This window comes from Mauremys mutica, chromosome 24 (assembly GCF_020497125.1).
Source record: "Mauremys mutica isolate MM-2020 ecotype Southern chromosome 24, ASM2049712v1, whole genome shotgun sequence".
NCBI lineage: Eukaryota > Metazoa > Chordata > Testudines > Geoemydidae > Mauremys > Mauremys mutica.
This window is the reverse complement of record NC_059095.1, coordinates 14,684,363-14,703,391: the sequence shown is the minus strand read 5'-3', so window position 1 is coordinate 14,703,391 and position 19,029 is coordinate 14,684,363. Positions and strand designations below refer to the sequence as shown.

The 19,029-nt window shown below is 58.0% G+C and overlaps 1 protein-coding gene across 2 annotated transcripts in view; it reads left to right on the top strand.

Moving 5' to 3' along the window:
• The window catches only part of FBN3 (fibrillin 3), a 320,779-nt gene that overhangs the window by 215,999 nt on the left and 85,751 nt on the right, over positions 1 to 19,029 (top strand). The window contains exons 14-23 of one of the 2 annotated variants that reach the window (XM_044998744.1): positions 1,341 to 1,466; positions 3,902 to 4,024; positions 5,456 to 5,731; positions 7,718 to 7,771; positions 11,727 to 11,852; positions 12,539 to 12,664; positions 14,248 to 14,367; positions 16,606 to 16,743; positions 16,824 to 16,874; positions 17,621 to 17,746. In XM_044998744.1, coding sequence (XP_044854679.1) covers positions 1,341 to 1,466; positions 3,902 to 4,024; positions 5,456 to 5,731; positions 7,718 to 7,771; positions 11,727 to 11,852; positions 12,539 to 12,664; positions 14,248 to 14,367; positions 16,606 to 16,743; positions 16,824 to 16,874; positions 17,621 to 17,746 — 1,266 coding nt within the window. Of the gene's footprint in view, positions 1 to 1,340; positions 1,467 to 3,901; positions 4,025 to 5,217; positions 5,305 to 5,455; positions 5,732 to 7,717; positions 7,772 to 11,726; positions 11,853 to 12,538; positions 12,665 to 14,247; positions 14,368 to 16,605; positions 16,744 to 16,823; positions 16,875 to 17,620; positions 17,747 to 19,029 lie in introns of those variants that run through there. The other variant, XM_044998743.1, reaches the window with a different exon arrangement.

Here is a 19,029-nt window from a genome sequence, read left to right as displayed (position 1 = left end):
CCTCTCCTCCCCTGGTTCCTATATCCCCTTTCAGTGGGAAGGGCTGGTGACCAGCTTGCCTAGTGGTCAGCTCATGGCCTTACAGGTTCTGCTGGTCGAGTGGTCCCAGAGGGGGCCCCAGCTGCAGCCTCAATCCTCCCCTCATGCTCTGATCACTGCAAAGGAGAGGGGGGCAAGGTGGGAGGACCCAGGCCCACCTACTCCACTGGGTCCCCACCCAGAGCCTCAGGGGTCTGGGAATGTCCAGCCCAGCTACTAAGCACTCGGTTACCCTGTGGGTCACTTCCTGTCAGTTTGGGGCCTAGTCACAGGCTTAGCAGACTCTCCTCACTCAGGCTACGTCTTCACTACCCGCCATATCAGCGGGTAGCAATCGACTTCTCAGAGTTCGATATATCGCGTCTCATCTAGACGCGATATATCGAACTCCGAACGTGCTCCCGTCGACTCCGGAACTCCACCACCACGATCAGCGGTGGCGGAGTCGATGGGGGAGCCGCAGACGTCGATCCCGTGCCATGAGGACGGGTAAGTACTTCGAATGTAGGTACTTCGACTTCAGCTACGCTATTCACGTAGCTGAAGTTGCGTATCTTAGATCGAACCCCCCCCTAGTGTAGACCAGGCCTCAGTGTCTGGGTCAGTCAGTCCCTCTGCCAGGGATTTCACCTCCCAAAGAGCCGGGGGAACCTAGGGGCCTGTCTACACTGCAATTGAACACCCGCAGCTGACTCATACTCGCTGACTCGGCCTCACACTGAGCACAACCGCCTGCACTACCCAGCGCACTGTGCCCGGGAGGCCCCTTGCAGTGCGTGGGGGCTGGGTGGCGCAAGCCAGGCCACGGCAGGTGCTGCTCACCATGCTGAGGCTGAAGCTCTGGGGAGGGAAGGAGGGAACAAGGTTCTCTGGTGGGACTAAGAGCCGGAACTAAAGCCCGTCACAGGCGGAAGAAAGGTGTCAGTGAGCTACGGATCAAGCCCATACGTGGGCTGTATCGAGCAGCTGAGGGCAGCGGGCTGGCAAGGGTTTTCACAGCGGGATCAAGACCCTACGGCTCCAAGCCCTGGGTTCCGGGCTGCGGCCAGGAGCACAGAGCGAGTCTCCCCCAGGGAGCTGCACCTCACGCAGGGAGGGAGTGCGGGCTGTCAGAGTCATCATCTGCCGCACGGATCTGAGAGTGGAATCCTGCCCTTCCCTGGGAATGGGTTCTCCTAGGAGCCAGCCATGGCTATGTGGCCTTGGCTCCAGCTGGGTGGAGAGAGAGTCATTGCTGGGGTTACAAGACTCAAGCAGCTCATGTGTCTGCTGCTACCTGGCTGTGTTTGTTTCTCTGCCAGACGTTGACGAGTGCATCATGAATGGCGTGATGTGCAGGAATGGCCGGTGCGTTAACACCGACGGGAGCTTCCAGTGCATCTGCAACGCAGGCTTCGAAATCACCCCCGATGGCAAGAACTGTGTCGGTGAGCAGCTTCCATCAGCATGAGATCAGCTGCAGGCCTCAGATGGGGCTGGTTCCTGCTCTCACTCACACACCATGGACTCCAGCAGGGAGGGAAGGAGGGCAGAACTGGACCCATTAGCAGCAGTGATCCCATGTACATATATAGCATATTCATCCAGAAGAGCCAGACCCCAGGGGATTTACAGAGTTCACCTCTCACCGCAGAAATGCAGCCACCTCTGGGGTGACTACAGTTTAGCAACACCTCCCATCCATTGAAGAGCGGGAGGAAAGAGTCAGTGACCTGGTAGAAACTGCTCCCTGAGTGTAAGTAGAGAGAGTGAGGGGTCTTGCAAGGGCTCTTGTGAACCTTGCCATGGGAGCTTTACATCACCTTTGCGAGCCTGCACTGGGAGCAGCACAGAGGCCCACGCAGAGGTCAGCTCTGGCTCCATGGCCAGAGTGCCCAGGCATCCCCAGGGCAGATTCCTGCAGCACCTGGGCATTTTCTTAAGGATCTCAGTGTCTGGGAAAGGCTTTGCAGGCCCATCCAGTACTAGCCAGGCCTGGCCTCCTTTCTGTGGGGCACGACTTGTACACAGCACCCTCATTAGCTCCTACAGCTCGCCCTTGGTACGCAGTCCTTGGGTCCCACAGAGGAGGAATCTGCAGCAAATTTTAAACTTTCCTTAAAAAAAGGGCTTCAAACCCTTCCAGTTGTGTATTAACCCTTAATACAAGGATGGAATGAAAGCAGAGGCAGTGCTGTCGGCCTGAGGCAGCCTGCGGCAGCAGGTGGACGTGAGGTGTGATAGCTGGATTTTCATCTCAGGGGTGTTAGCGCTGAGGCCCAACAAGGATCAGTTAAACATCAGCATTGCTAACGATTTCGTTGTGGGTTGTTGTGGTAGAAATATCCAACTCACCTTCTTATCCTGCCTTCCCCAAGTGCCCCCGGCCTCTCCAGGGGCCAAAAGACCCATCTGTCTCCTGCCCCCTGGCAGTTAAACAAGGAGCAGAATAAACGCCAGGCCTGGCAAGGGACGGGGGGATGATTCTGTGCCTGAGGGAAGCGGGGGGGGGACCTTCCTTTCCCAATTTCCTGCAGTCCTGCCTTTGCTGCCAGACTCAGGCCCCACTTGTTGAGGGGAGCCGGCGAAACCATGCTTTTCCCGCAGGGTCCCTTCAGAACGGGGGGGGTCACATGCTTCAGAAAAGTCCACCCTGTGCCTTCAAAGCTCCCATTCCTCTCCTTAAGAGGCAGGGCAGCCCAATGGGTAGGGCTCTGCCTTAGGCTGTAGGAGTTATGGGTTCTAGTCCCTCCTTGCCCACAGACACTGTGTGATCTCATGCCCATTGCTCAGCTTCTGTGGGCCTCAGTGCCTGCCCCCACCAGGGAGGAGAGCACTACCCTGCTTCCCCAGGCAGCTGGGAGGGTCAGTGCCTGCCCCCACCAGGGAGGAGAGCACTACCCTGCTTCCCCAGGCAGCTGGGAGGGTCAGTGCCTGCCCCCACCAGGGAGGAGAGCACTACCCTGCTTTCCCAGGCAGCTGGGAGGGTCAGTGCCTGCCCCCACCAGGGAGGAGAGCACTACCCTGCTTCCCCAGGCAGCTGGGAGGGTCAGTGCCTGCCCCCACCAGGGAGGAGAGCACTACCCTGCTTCCCCAGGCAGCTGGGAGGGTCAGTGCCTGCCCCCACCAGGGAGGAGAGCACTACCCTGCTTCCCCAGGCAGCTGGGAGGGTCAGTGCCTGGACCACTGTGATGATCTACTACGGTGATGAGTGTTCAGAGGGTTTCTGCTCTGTCCCAGCACCTGCTTTCATTTAGTTGTTAGCATAGAACCAAACCTTCCTATGGTTTGCGTACGAACAGTCCTTTGTATAAGGTGTAGTGGGTTCAATAGGTGGCTCCTCTCCCTTGGGTGCTGCTGGCTCAGCATGCACTGCATGCTGCAGGCACATACAGCCAGGCACATACAGCCTGTCACACACTGGGGCTCTTGCTGCCCCACCCCCAGCATCTGTACAGTGGCTGCACAAATCCTCCCTCCATGGCAAGGCCCCTCCAGCCCCACCCCTGCAGATGCAGTTCACAGAGGCAGTGCCTGGCTCTGCAGTCGGATTCGGGGGCTTTCTCTCGCTGTTGGTATGTGTAGAGCCCCGACCCTGAGCACTCTGCTTACGGAGGTCCCTGTGGGGGGCACAGCTCAGAGAGCCAGGAGATGTCAGCACACAGTGTGAAGTGATTGTGTCTCTGCCTGACACCGCACTGGCAGACGTTCTCGCTGTCCTGCCTTCTCCTGAGCAGCCTGGGGAGGCCCAGGGCTGCTCTGAACCGGTCGGTAGTGCGGGTGTGAATGCAGATTGGCGCTCACACGGGGGAACAGAAGGAGCCGAGCCCAGAAGCCCTGCTGCACCTCGCAGGCTCTGCTCATGTTTCTTGTCATCCCCCAGATCACGATGAATGTGCCACAACCAACATGTGCCTCAATGGGATGTGTATCAATGAAGACGGCAGCTTCAAATGCATCTGTAAACCCGGCTTTGTGCTGGCTCCCAATGGGCGCTACTGCGTCGGTGCGTAGACTGCAGGGGTCGGTCCCTCCCCCGGTCCTGGTGTGCGCTGGGTGTCTGTCCAGTGGGCATGGGCGGGGGGAGTGGAGGGCCAGGACCCTGGCTCCGTATAACTGTAGTACTGACTGAATTTTCTGCCCTCCCGCCAGGCTAAGCAGCAGAGCCAGGAGTGCCAGTCTGCTTGCGGAGAGGGAGCGGGCCTGCTCTCAAAGGGCTGGGCAGTGGGGGTGGGAGCGGGCCTGGCCTGCTCTCAGAGGGCTGGAGGGTGCGGGGAGGGGCAGGGGGGCCAGGCCTGCTCTCAGAGGGCTGGAGGGTGCGGGGAGGGGTGGGGGGACGGGCCTGCTCTCAGAGGGCTGGAGGGTGCGTGGGGGAGGGGGTGGGGGGGGGCAGGCCTGCTCTCAGAGGAGGAAGGGGGCAGGGAGGGGTGGGGGGACCGGCCTGCTCTCAGAGGGCTGGAGGGTGCGGGGAGGGGTGGGGGGACGGGCCTGCTCTCAGAGGGCTGGAGGGTGCGGGGAGGGGCAGGGGGGCCAGGCCTGCTCTCAGAGGGCTGGAGGGTGCGGGGAGGGGGGGGGGGCCCGGCCTGCTCTCAGAGGGCTGGAGGGTGCGGGGAGGGGCAGGGGGGCCAGGCCTGCTCTCAAAGGGCTGGAGGGTGCGGGGGGGGCAGGCCTGCTCTCAGAGGGCTGGAGGGTGCGGGGAGGGGTGGGGGGACGGGCCTGCACTCAGAGGGCTGGAGGGTGTGGGGAGGGGCAGGGGGGCCAGGCCTGCTCTCAGAGGGCTGGAGGGTGCGGGGAGGGGCAGGGGGGCCAGGCCTGCTCTCAGAGGGCTGGAGGGTGCGGGGAGGGGTGGGGGGACGGGCCTGCTCTCAGAGGGCTGGAGGGTGTGGGGAGGGGCAGGGGGGCCAGGCCTGCTCTCAGAGGGCTGGAGGGTGCGGGGAGGGGTGAGGGGACGGGCCTGCTCTCAGAGGGCTGGAGGGTGTGGGGAGGGGCAGGGGGGCCAGGCCTGCTCTCAGAGGGCTGGAGGGTGCGGGGAGGGGTGGGGGGCCAGGCCTGCTCTCAGAGGGCTGGAGGGTGCGGGGAGGGGTGAGGGGACGGGCCTGCTCTCAGAGGGCTGGAGGGTGTGGGGAGGGGCAGGGGGGCCAGGCCTGCTCTCAGAGGGCTGGAAGGTGCGAGGGGTGAAGGCGACACTCCGGTTTCACACAGAAACTGGTGAAGTGAAGGAGCCCCACGCTGAGCAGCTGGAGAAGGCCAGGGCACTGGGCACCCTGCTAGCCCCAGCCAGCTAGGGTGAGCCAAGGGCAAACTACATTGAGTGCTGCAGCCATGCGTGCTGGGGGCCCTTCCTCAAGCTACGGAGCCTCTGAGAGTCTCCCTGTTGGGGCCTGAACCTCTTCCCCCCCGGTCAGTAGGTAATGGCCACCATGTGCTTCCTTCTCAGACATTGACGAGTGCGAGACCCCGGGCATCTGCATGAACGGCTGGTGCATTAACACGGAGGGCTCCTTTCGCTGCGAGTGCCTGGGCGGCCTGGCTATCGGCGTGGACGGGCGGGTGTGCGTGGACACCCACATGCGCAGCACCTGCTACGGAGCCATTAAGAAGGGCACCTGTGCCCGTCCCTTCCCAGGAGCAGTCACCAAGTCTGAATGCTGCTGTGCTAACCCCGACCATGGCTTCGGAGAGCCCTGCCAGCCCTGCCCAGCCAAAAACTCGGGTGAGCTCCGTGTCTGGGTGTTTGTGGAAATCCAAGGGCAAAGTGCTCGGAGCTGCAGGATCCCTCTGGGACGTACCAGCCCAGCCTGCACGAGCATCACAAGTGTCATGGAATGGCCACGCATACTCTGCATCATGGGCCAGTTACACCAGTGCTTCCCAGATGGGGATCTCTAGAGCCCATACTGCTGATACAGGCGCTGGGTTTCACTTTCCCCGCAGGGTGCTCTGCCCCGACGCCCTGCTCCCACACCACTCCCTCTCCCGAGGCCCCATCTTTGCCCCGCCTCTTCCCACCGCTGCTCCACCCGCCCACCACTCAGTGCTCTTCACCCTCGCCCAGCCCCTCCCCAGCCTGTGGCTAGAGGGTGCTGAGCACCACAGGTGCTGGAACTAGGGGTGCTGGGGGTGCTGCTGCACCCCCTGGCTGGAAGCTGTTTCCATCACATACAGGGTTTAGAGTTTGGTTCAAAGGCTCTCAGCCCCCCACTATACAAACGGTTCCAGCGCCCCTGCTGAGCACCCACTATTTTTTTCTGTGGGTGCTCCAGCCCACAGAGTTGGCATCTATGGCTGCTGATCCGTGGCTGGCCAGCTGCCCATATGGTGCTGGCCCCTCTGTTTCCAGCTGCCAAATCCTATAGAAAGAAGCTAAAATGCCTGTGAGTCGCCGGTGTCCCGTTGCGTGGGGGCAGTTGCTCTACTTGCCACAGGACTTTTAGCCTCACCAGTGGAGGAATCACCAGTGGAGGACTCTCCCTGGGATGGTACTTAGACACCGTAATCGAGTGACCTCTCAATCTTCTTTTTGATCAGCTAAACAGATCAGGCACTGTCAGGCATTCTCTCCAGCCCTCAAATCATTTTTGTGGCGCTTTTCTGAACCTTCTCCAATTTTGCAACATCCTTGTAGAAACGGGGATTCCAGAACTGGACGCAGTGTCCAGTATTGTCTCACCAACGCTATATACAGAGGCAAAATCACCTCCCTGCTCCTACTCACCACTCCCCTCTTTATACATCCAGGGATCACATCAGCCGTTTTTGCCACGGCATCACACTGGGAGCTCATGTCGAGCTGCTTGTCCACTCTAGTCCCTAACTCCTGTTCTGAGTCCCTGCTTTCCAGGACAGTCTCTCATTCTGTGGGTGTGACCTGCATTCCTTGTTCCTAGATGTCTGACCTTGCACTTGGCTGTGTTCAAATACATTTCATTGAATGGGCTCAGCTTACCACGTGATCCAGATAGCTCAGGAGGACAGCCGTGTTTTCATCATTATTTACCATCCGCACTATTGTGGCATCCGCAAATGTTATCAGCAGGGAGTTTATATTTACTTCCAGATCCTTGATGAAAATGTTGAATAGCATCGGGCTTAGTACCGATCCCTGTAGAGCCCCACTGGAAACAGCCCCATTCCACGATGAATCACCACTGATAGCTGCTTTTGGAGATCTGTCACTCAACTAGTTCTTAATCCATTGAACATGTGCTCGATTGATATTGTGTAGTGCAATAGGTTAGGTTCTTGTATGGAATATAGTTCTGCAGATGGTCCTGCAATGCTGAACTGGTGATGGAGACCCTTCTGTCATTGCATTGGAATGTAAATGCAATATTAAAGAGTATTTTTAAAATGTATAATCCATTATTACAGACAGCCAGTGTTCTGTATGCTCATAGAATCATATGGGGGGAAGGGATCTCAGGAGGTCATCTAGTCCAATCCTCTGCTCAAAGCAGAACCAATCCCCAGATTTTTACCCCAGTTCCCCAAATGGCCCCCTCAAGGATTGAATTCACAACCCTGGGTTTAGGAGGCCAATGCGCAAACCACTGAGCTATCCCTCCCCCTCATGATGTGATACTACAGCGAATAATAATACTAATCATTGAAACAGTTCTGTTCTGTTGTGAAATGATCTCGTTTTGTTAATGCTGTACAGAAGAGCTAATGAATCTAACTGTCACACTTCTCTCCACAGCCGAATTCCAGGCTCTCTGCAGCAGTGGCATTGGAATAACAGCTGATGGCAGAGGTAAGGGCTTCCCCAAGCACTGTCTTATAGGGAGTTGCCCGTAATTAAGGTTGCCTAACACTTCTCATTGTAAGCCCCTGCTTTCAGTTGCTTATAACTGAGCGTGTGTGCATTTACATGAGTGTGTGGTCATGCGTATGGGTTGGGTAAGTATGTATGTGTGCGCAGTGACCCGGCTAGGCTAAGCTAACTGTGAGGAGAGGCAGAGGCAAAGGGATCATTTTAAATGTTTAGAACTGTATAAGGGAAAACCCAAAGATTGTATCAAGAGCATAAATAATATAGAACGTTATCAAGTACTTACTACGTATAGTAATTACTTGTAGAATCATAGAATATCAGGTTTGGAAGGGACCTCAGGATGTAGCAATGAATGAAGCCAAGTCCGTCAGTCTGTTCCCGTGGAGCCGCCCCAACGGGGCTGTCCACGTCTATTTATTATAATTGGTTACATAAATCATCCTATTATGCGCATGTACTAACACAAGCCAGCGTCTCGCCCCCTCTCCTGATTGGTGCTTTATGCCCTGCGTACTCCAGTGGTATGCACCTGGTCGGCGCTTTATCAGTGAGTCTCCTGACCGGAAGTGTGGGGGTGTGGGAACCACTTCAGCCGCTCTAAATCCGGGGGCAGCATTCCTACCCCCTTAGTGTTTAAGAAGTGTAACGTTCCTACACAGGAGGTCATCTAGTCCAACCCCTTGCTCAATGCAGGACCAACCCCAACTAAATCATCCCAGCCAGGGCTTTGTCAAGCCAGGCCTTAAAAACCTCTAAAGAAGGAGATTCCACCACCCATTCCAGTGCTTCACCACCCTCCTAGTGAAAAAGTTTTTCCTAATATCCAACCTAAACCTCCCCCACTGCAACTTGAGACCATTGCTCCTTGTACTGTCATCTGGTATCACTGAGAACAGGCTAGATCCATCCTCTTCGGAACCAGGGGTGGCTCTAGACATTTCACCGCCCCAAGCACGGCGGCATGCCGTGGGGAGCGCTCTGCCGGTCACCGGTCCCGCGGCTCCGGTGGACCTCCTGCAGGCGTGCCTGCAGAGGGTCCGCTGGTCCCGCAGCTCCACCGAAGCCATGGGACCAGTGGACCTCCGTAGGCATGCCTGCGGGAGGTCCACCAGAGCCGCGGGACCAGCGGACCCTCCGCAGGCATGCCGCCGAAGGCTGCCTGCCTGTCGCCGTCCCGGCGATCAGCAGAGCGCCCCCCGCGGCATGCCGCCCCAAGCACGTGCTTGGCGTGCTGGGGCCTGGAGCCACCCCTGTTTGGAACTCTTCCTGACTCTGTGCAGTGCATTGTGATTAACGTGAACATAAGAGATTAGTAAACGATCTACTGTGTCACTTCAAAGAGCTGACTTTTCCTCTCCTTGGCTCTAAGTCCAGCTCCACTCTCGCTGGCCTGTTCTTTGCTTCCCTTTGGCCTGAAGTGCTCCTTCAATTCGCTGTTCCTGTGGCTGTACCTCTTTTCACTGAGTTTATCCACAGGCAGGTTTCTTCACCAACTGGGCCCTCCCTTGTCCATTAGGCACCTTTGAACTGTATTCCTTCACTAGCTGTTCAAACAGCTGATCATGTACTGTAGGTCCTGTGTAGGTGGGCGTCTCATTTACTGTTTCCAGGGTCCATTTTCCTCTAAAACAGCTTTTTGATCAATTCCCTTTTTCACCAATTACGGTAGATTTCCTTTCAGTTGTTTCCCTTGAGACTCTCTGTCTGGCACGAATGTGGATTTTATTTCCCTTTACTTCCCTCCTCTAACTGTGTCTGCTCACATACCCACAGCGATTTTCTTCTGCTTCTCCTGACTTGAAAACCATCCTCTTTTCCTTCTTTCCTCCTTCTCACTTCCCAGTCCCCTGTTGTTAGTCTCCTGTTCTTCTTCGATTTTCCCCCTCCCCTCCTACCCCAGCTCCAGTTCTCCAGTGGCTCTAGATTCTTCTCCTTCCCCACTTCGTCTCTAGCAGCTTCTTCCAACTGCCCCCTTCGGGCAGACCCTGAGCCGCCTCCCAGTCTCACTGCCTGTCTCTCGCCCCCAGGAGAGCTCCAGCAGGTGCTAATGCCAGGGCCAAGGTTACTACATGTGTGCGCATGAGCCTGTGTGGGAAGAGGCGTGTGCTCATGTGTCTGTGTGAGTGAGCATGTGTTTGTTTTTCATGTGGGTGCATGTGTGAGTGTGGATGTGAGAGTGAGCGTTTGTGTGAGCATGCGTGTGAGTGTGTCTGTGCCTGTGCATGTGTCGAGGGAGTGAGAGTGGATATGTCTCTGCATGCCTCTGATTCTGCCTTAAAAGCCAGCAACTTAATGTTAGGCAAACTTCCCCAGTCAGCTGCAGGCCCTGTGCTGTGCACTGAACTACGCGGCTGGTTCTTGGCACCCTGGGGCAGGCTGCATGCAGAGTGTGGCTTTGTGCCCTGCTTTGATATGAATTCACAGTGTGTCCGAGCGCATCCTCTCCCCTGTCCCAGCCATGCTCTGGCCAGCTCCCGGCGCATGGAAGTGCAGTGATTGCAGTCTCCCAGAGAGAGCAGAGCCGATGGGAGCATGCTGCCAAGGGGCTGCTTTGGAGTAGACAGCTGGCAGGTCAGGCGGCAGGCAGCGTGCTGCCAGCGCTCAGCAGTGTTCAGAGCCGCAGGAAGAGAGCAACGCAGCCAGACAGTTCTGGCCTTTCCAAGTGGGAAGGAGCCAGAGGCAAAACCCTGGAGGCCTCTGCTTCTTTAAGGGCACTGTGTCTTGGTGCAGCACTGTCCCGAGCTGCAGGTCAGGTGCCCGTTAGCCAGGAGCTAGGGTCAGATATGCCGCTGGGCACTGAGTCACTGCCAGTGTGGCCCAAGAACTCTGCCACACTGCAGTAGGGGAGTCAGTTTTGGGGTGGGGGTCCCCCCACATCTGCCAGAGCACAGGGGCTGCCACTCAGACAGCTCATTATGGCAACAATAGGAAAAGGACATTGACTTTGGCCTGGCCTCTTCCTGCCTGGCAGCTGCGAGTCCTGTGAGCTCAGCACGTAGCCAGCCGGGTGGGTGAGTTCAGCAGGGAGAGCACAGTGGGCATGTGGGTGCTGCCTGGGGACCATTCCTTGCCCATCTGGCTAAGGATTTGGCAGGAGAGCCCACCTCTAGCCCAGCTGCCCCGAGACTGCTCTCCAAGACACCTGAATGGCACCCTGCCAAGCCAGTGGCTTCTCCTCCCTCCTCGCCAGCAGTGCTGCCTCGGGGGCAACGAGGGGGTGTGTGGAGTGCCAATGGCAGGCGGTGATGGCTGGCGCTCGGCTGAACCTGCTGTCAGGCTGCACTGACTCAGTGCATCGGGCTGGGTCTCCCATCCCCTAAGGCGGCTCCCTGGTCTCACGCTCAGCACTACCGCCTGTGACTCACACGCCTGCTGCCTACTGGGCTTGGAACTCCACATGGTCGATGGGAGAGACCCCAGGCCAGTGGGAGGGTGTTTCCTGCAACAGCTCCACACCTGCACTGATGGGACAGCGGACGGATGTGGACAGAGTTCACACTGACACAGTGCAGGGCACGGGGCATTCCCCTGGAGGTGTCCATCAGCCTGGTGCTCCCCAGGCAGGAGGAATTGCACTTCATGGCCCCCACGGTGCTCTGCACAAGACTCACTCCCGTGGAGGTGGCAGCGTTTCCGTGCCACAGGGAAGGTGTCTGCAGGGCAGGAATTAAGAGTCCATCACATGCTGAGTGCTGGGTAGAAGCCCTTGCAGCTCTGAACCCTGGCGACTCTTGTGGGGGCAGGGCTGGGGAGCAGAGCCGTGCTGCACTCCCCGCATTGGCCATGGCGGGAGGGGGGCGAGGGAGTGCCAGCAGAGGGATGGTTACAAGGGGCCTGCGAGCAGCAGGGGGGGCAGCGTTGGAGGCTGGAGGACATGTGGGAGTCGGCCGCTGTTCCTGCTCCATCGTTTTGTGTGGCTCCTTCCCCTGCGCAGATATTAATGAGTGCGCCCTCAACCCGGACATCTGCCCCAACGGCATGTGCGAGAACCTGCGCGGGAGCTACCGCTGCATCTGCAACCTGGGCTACGAGTCAGATCCCACGGGCAAGAACTGCGTGGGTGAGTTCCGGCCGGGCAGCGGGCACTGTGGGCAGCCTCTGGCCGGGGGCCCAGGCCGTGCTCAGAGCCAGGCGCGTGGCTGGCTGGGGGGAGGGGTGCCGGACAGTCGCAGGCCACAGATGCCAGGCCGGGAGGCTGGGCACTCAGTGGCAGGGTTCTGCACTGAGCCCAGGCAGTGGGGCTGAGGGTTAGGGCAGGAGCTGAAGCCCCAGAGTTCTTCGCTAGGGCTGATTCCCTGGCACTGAGTACAGCCCAGGTGCATGCAGCTGCAGAGCAGTATGTTTGCCAGTTACTACAGTCCCCAAATGCTCGGTGCCCTAACACCCTATCAAGGCAGGGGTGTAAAGCATTGAACTGTGGTGGGCACCAGTGGGGCAGCCCAGGCAAGCCAGGGCCTGGGGCAGTGACTGCAAAGGAAACTGAGCTCCCGCCAGCCACACTCAGCCTTGGAGTACGTCCCTTGGCCGAGGGGAGGAATCGCCGCCTGCTGCCCTGCAGCTCTGCCCCATCCTGCTGCCAGGCCTCCCTATCTGGCTCTCGGGGAAGCAAACAGGGCAGCTTTTCCCATCTCCTTTCAGGCTCATGGTGGAGCCCCTCAGGCTGATGCCTGGGAGCTCTTTCCAGCCCTTGCTGCTGGGGAGGCCTGGGCATTGTCGCGCACTAGCCCTGCCTGTCTCTGCCCACAGATGTCGATGAGTGCACCGTCAACCGTTTGCTCTGTGACAATGGCCTGTGCCGTAACACGCCCGGCAGCTACACGTGCACCTGCCCCAAGGGCTTTGTCTTCAGGACGGAGACAGACACCTGCGAAGGTAACGGCTCCTGGGGCCCCACTGGCTGAGCCGGAGCACGGCTGCCTGTGCTCCCAGGAACAAAGCTGCAACCTGCTCCCATTCCCCCCCCCCCCCCGCTTTACACACTGGGCCTCGGCACAACCCCGATTTCCTGGTGCAGTTCAGTGAAGTTTCTTGCAAGCTGAAGTAGCAGCTCTGCTGGAATGAAGCTCTGGATGCTGTGGCTGTGGGCCCGTTCGGCTTTGCGCTGGCCAGGAGCAATGTGGGCAGCACACACTGAGCCGTCGCTCCGCAGTGAATCCCTCTGCCGGCCATAGGCGCCAACTTTCTCCGGTGCAAGTGGGTGCCCACGCCCCCCTGCCCCTGGCCCCGCCCCGACTCCACCCCATCCCTGGCCCTGGCCCCGCCCCCATTCCAACCCCATTCCCAAAGTCCCCGCCCTAACTCCGCCCCCTCCCTGCTCCTATTGGATCCCTTCCCCAAATACCCGCCCCGGCCCCGCCTCTTCCCCAGCACGCCGTGTTTCCCCTCCTTCCCCCTCCCTCCCTGCCTGTGAATCAGCTGTTTCGCCGCACAAGCACTGGGAGGGAGGGGGGAGAAGCAGGACGCGGCGGTGCACTCGCGGAGGAGGCGAAGGCAGAGGTGAGCTGGAGCAGGGCGACGGGGCGGGGCCACGGGGAGCTGCCGGTAGGTGCTGAGCACCCACCAATTTTTTTCCGTGGATGCTGCAGCCCTGGAGCACCCATGGAGTTGGCGCCAGCGCTCCCGGCATGTTGCCCCTTCTCCTGGCTGGGCTGGGCCTCACAGAAGCTCCTCTCTGGGCCTGACTAACCGCAATGACTTTGTCTTCCACCAGTTTTGCCCCGTCACTGTTCAGCCCCTTCCCAGATTGTCACTAAACATCCTAACAACACAGGGCCTCGCACAAAGCCTGGGGGTCCTCACCGGCTAATGGGATAGTTATTACCCCTCTGTGTCCTGTTCTTCCCCCCGTGCCCTTCTCACCAGGGCTGCTTAGCTCCTCCGGCAGCCTTGCAGGGCTTTGGCAAAGGCCTTTTGACAATCCCATGGCTGCTGCAGCCCTCCCTCCCCAGTGCCCTGCCAGGGGCACAGGTGGGTTAGGGGAGCTCCGGTCCCTTGTTACTTGTGGATCCGGCTCCAGGACTGGGTCTGAGCCGAGGGGCAGGGCCAGCTCCAGGCACCGGCTCAGCAAGCAGGTGCTTGGGGCGGCCAAGGGGAAGGGGCGGCACGTTGGGCTCTTCGGCGGCAATTCGGTGGCGGGTCCCTCGGTCCCTCTCGGAGGGAAGGACCTGCGCTGAATTGCCGCCGAAGAAGAAAGCGGCGCGGTGGAGCTGCTGCCAATCACGATCGCAGCTTTCTTTTTTTTTTTTTTCCGCCGCTTGGGGCGGCGAAAACCCTGGAGCCGGCCCTGCCGAGGGGCTCACCGCAGGGTTACGGCTCATCCCACTGGAGCGGCGGGGCTGGCCATCCAGGCCGTGGCTGGCTCCAAACTCCGCAGGCTGGGGCTGCAGGGAGCCTGGGAGCGCTGGGTCTCGGGTTCTGGGAATGCTGTTCTGGTAACAGTCACTCTCCTGTCTCAGATATCAACGAGTGCACGTCCAACCCCTGTGTGAACGGGGTCTGCAGGAACAACGCCGGCTCCTTTGCCTGCGAGTGCTCCCCGGGCAGCAAACTGGACCCCAGTGGCACCATCTGTGTGGGTAAGGGGCTCCTGACCGAGCCAGTGACAGGGAGGCACTGCTGGTGCCACCGGCCCCACTTCATAGAATCATAGAATCATAGAATCTCAGGGTTGGAAGGGACCTCAGGAGGTCATCTAGTCCAACCCCCTGCTCAAAGCAGGACCAAACCCAACTAAATCATCCCAGCCAGGGCTTTGTCAAGCCTGACCTTAAAAACCTCTAAGGAAGGAGATTCCACTACCTCCCTAGGGAACCCATTCCAGTTCTTCACCACCCTACTAGTGAAAAAGTTTTTCCTAATATCCAACCTAAACCTCCCCCTCTGCAACTTGAGACCATTACTCCTTGTTCTGTCATCTTCTACCACTGAGAACAGTCTAGATCCATCCTCTTTGGAACCCCCTTTCAGGTAGTTGAAAGCCGCTATCAAATCCCCCCTCATTCTTCTCTTCTGCAGACTAAACAATCCCAGTTCCCTCAGCCTCTCCTCATAAGTCATGTGCTCCAGCCCCCTAATCATTTTTGTTGCCCTCCGCTGGACTCTCTCCAATTTATCCACATCCTTCTTGTAGTGTGGGGCCCAAAACTGGACACAGTACTCCAAATGAGGCCTCACCAGTGCTGAGTAGAGGGGGATGATCACATCCCTTGATCTGCTGGAAATGCCCCTACTTATACAACCCAAAATGCCATTAGCCTTCTTGGCAACAAGGGCACACTGTTGACTCATATTCAGCTTTTCGTCCACCGTAACCCCTAGGTCCTTTTCTGCAGAACTGCTACCCAGCCATTCGGTCCCTAGTCTGTAGCAGTGCATGGGATTCTTCCGTCCTAAGTGCAGGACTCTGCACTTGTCCTTGTTGAACCTCATCATATTTCTTTTGGCCCAATCCTCTAATTTGTCTAGGTCCCTCTGTATCCTATCCCTACCCTCCAGCGTATCAACCACTCCTCCCAGTTTAGTGTCATCTGCAAACTTGCTAAGGGTGCAGTCCACACCATCCTCCAGATCGTTAATGAAGATATTGAACAAAACCGGCCCCAGCACCGACCCTTGGGGCACTCCACTTGATACCGGCTGCCATCTAGACATGGAACCATTGATCACTACCCGTTGAGCCCGACGATCTAGCCAGTTTTCTATCCACCTTACCGTCCATTCATCCAGCCCAGACTTCTTTAACTTGCTGGCAAGAATACTGTGGGAGACTGTATCAAAAGCTTTGCTAAAGTCCAGAAATAGCACATCCACTGCTTTCCCCTCATCCACAGAGCCGGTTATCTCGTCATAGAAGGCAATTAGGTTAGTCAGGCATGACTTGCCCTTGGTGAATCCATGCTGACTGTTCCTGATCACTTTCCCCTCCTTTAAGTGGTTCAGGATTGATTCCTTGAGGACCTGTTCCATGATTTTTCCAGGGACTGAGGTGAGACTGACTGGCCTGTAGTTCCCTGGATCTTAGTGTCCATCTGCAACAGAGCCGGGCACGGGAGACAATCTCAGCCCCTCCCCTCGACAGGCACGACTGGCCTGTCATTGTCACACCAGATTTCCAGATTTGCCAGGAGCTGTGTCTTTTCTGTGCAGCCGGGAAGGCCCAAAACCATGCCAGGAGCCAGCAGTGTCCCAGCCACTGCCCTGGTGTAGAAAGCAGGAGTTAGCTGGTGTGAGGTTCCCGGCAGTAGGGTCCCAGAGCCACCGCTCCCTGGGCAGAGGAGCTGGCACTGGCAGGCTGGTGCTCACACGCAGGTTTGACTTTCTCTGAGTTGGTCATTTTGCTAAATTAACATCCATGCTCGTTTGGACATGGCTCTGCACCAAACTCTTTAGGCTGCCCTGCACTCCTCCCTCAGGCAAAGCTGCCACTGTCCCACCTGTGAACAGCATGCAGGGCTGGCTCCTGTGTCCGCACGCAGGACAGGGACAGGAAGGGGAAAGGTGGCAGCCCCAGCACAGCTGCCAGTAGCCAGTCTGCATTGCCAGCAATTAGCGCACAGTGGTGACAGAGAGAGCCCAGCACAACAGGACAAAGCCACGCTGCCTCCGGTCCCCCTGGCTCTGCTGCCGTGGGCATGTCCACGTGTGAGAGATAGCGGGCCTGGAGGACAGCGCTCATTATGTGGGTTCCAAGCCCAGGCGGCTTTCCCAGCAGGGACCCTGTCTTCCAGCTCCTTTCCACTGCAGTCCCCGGCTGTGACCAGGCTCCAGCCGGCGAGTGGGGAACAGCTCTTCACTCTCTGCGTTTGTCTCCACAGACAGCATGAAGGGAACGTGCTGGCTGAACATCCAGGACGGGCGCTGTGAGGTGAACATTAACGGGGCCACGCTGAAGTCGGAGTGCTGTGCCACACTGGGAGCGGCCTGGGGCAGCCCCTGCGAGCGCTGTGAGATCGGTAAGGCTGCTCCGGGGAGCGGGCACCTCCGCTGCAAGGACTGACCCTTCCTTTGATGACGCCCCTTTGCTCTCTTGCAGATACCACCTGCTCCCGAGGGTTTGCCAGGATGAAGGGGGTCACATGTGAAGGTAACGCTGAGTCTATCGGAGGGAGGCTGCGGCTGGGGTCACGTTGCACTCGTTGTTTCCGTACACCCAAGGCCTGGCAGGAGCCGACACGGGCCATCCCCTCCGTCCCTCCCTCCTGCCATCTCCCTGCCCCTTTCCTGGCCCCTGCACTGAGTATCACAGTCCTGGCAGTGAGGGCACCTTGCGGAGGCGGGGGATGTGGATTCCATGTTGTCCCATGACTGGATAGACCCAGTCCCAGTTTGGTGACCTGGGAGCCTTTCACACCATGCCCAAGTGCATGTGAGCAGGGCCCCGGGCTCCCGCTTGGAGACCTCAGTGATCACTGATGGTGCGTGTGTGACTCACCCTCCTGCATGCTAATCCCTTCCCCTGGCATCCCGCTGCCTAGTGGGGATGGACTCTGGCAAGGGTTGCACTGGGTTGCTGCTGCTTCCTGCTTGTGGCCTGCAGGGAAACAGGCTGGGGTTTATCTGTGGGGCAGAGCCAGGAACGGCTCCTCTGTATAGTGCCCAGTGCTGGAGCTGAGGTACCCATGGCTCCCTAGCGAGGCGGGCACTCACCCGGGCTGTGATCTGTCTGGGCTGGACATAGGGTTGCTAAGTTCACACCCTGCGCTGTTCACCATGGTGGCTCTTCCCATGGCTTCCCCCACGCAGGCTTGTCCTCCGTTAATCCCTGGGCCTGGCTGCTGCTGCCAGGTGCTGTCTGCCAACCCAACGCCCTCCTTTGTCTCCATCCTGCAGATGTGAACGAGTGTGATGTCTTCCCTGGCGTCTGCCCCAATGGGCGCTGTGTGAACACGGCCGGCTCCTTCCGCTGCGAGTGTCCTGAAGGGCTGACCCTTGATGGGACTGGCAGGACGTGTGTGGGTGAGGACAGCCGCTGCTGCAGAGGCCTCAGCCCCTCCTGTGCCAAGGAGGTGCTGGGGGAGCTGGACATTGCCATCATTGCTTCTGGCCCCTTCCCTCCATAGGGCTGGGCCCCTTGCTGTTCACCCTGCACAGGGAAGGGGATGGGATGCACAGAAAATCAGATGCTGACTTGAGCAGCTACCAGCCCGGCAGCACATGGGGAATGGTGTGGTTCTCTAGCAAATATCTCCAGCTGCTCAGCAAGCTCAGATGAGGGAGGGCCAGGTGAGTGCAGGGAGGGCAGGTGAGCACAGGGGGGCCAGGTGAGTGCAGTGTTGGAGATCATAGAGTCAGAGCCCTGGTCTACACTACGAGTTTAGGTCAAATTTAGCAGTGTTAGATCGATTTAACCCTGCACCCGTCCACACGACAAAGCCATTTTTGTCGATTTAAAGGGCTCTTAAAATCAATTTCTGTGCCCCTCACCGAGGAGGGGATTAGCGCTGAAATCGACATCACCGGGTCGAATTTGGGGTAGTGTGGACACAATTTGATGGTATTGGCCTCCAGGAGCTACCCCAGAGTGCTCCATTGTGACTGCTCTGGTCAGCACTTTGAACTCCGATGCACTAGCCAGGTACAGAGGAAAAGCCCTGGGAACTTCTGAATTTCATTTCCTTTTTGGCCAGGGTGGCGAACTCAACAGCACAGGTGACCATGCAGTCCCCCTGAAATGTTTCTACGCTCCCCCTATTATCTCCGTCCCTGAGGTTATTGCAGATTAGAAGGGGAAAAAAACGCACTCGTGATGACATGTTTTCTGAGCTCATGCAGTCCTCCCGCACTGTTAGGGCACAGCGTAATGCATGGAGGCATTCAGTGGCAGAGGCCAGGGAAGAATTGCTGTGTTTGCTTAACGGCAAAAGTATCATGTCTTGCTAGCCATCCTGCTCGAGCCAGGTCGCTGTGTCACATGCACTCCACGCTGTGTCAGCCTTGGTGGGGGGGCATGGCCGCTTTGTGAGCAGGAAAGCCATAGATATAGCCATTGCATTAGGTGGCTTCTGTAGCTAGAGAAAACATCCCTGTGCATTCAGCAAAGTCTGTGGCAAAAAAAGAGAAGCCCGTAGTGTAGTGGTTATCACGTTCACCTAACACATGAAACGTCCCCGGTTGGAAACAGGTCACTGTTCCTTTTCTGACTCCCCTCCTGCATTTTTAGCCTTAGAACAGACCATGCTGTGAAATTTTACTTTGAATTATATCAATTATGAGTTAAATAATATGGAAGCGCTCTCTAA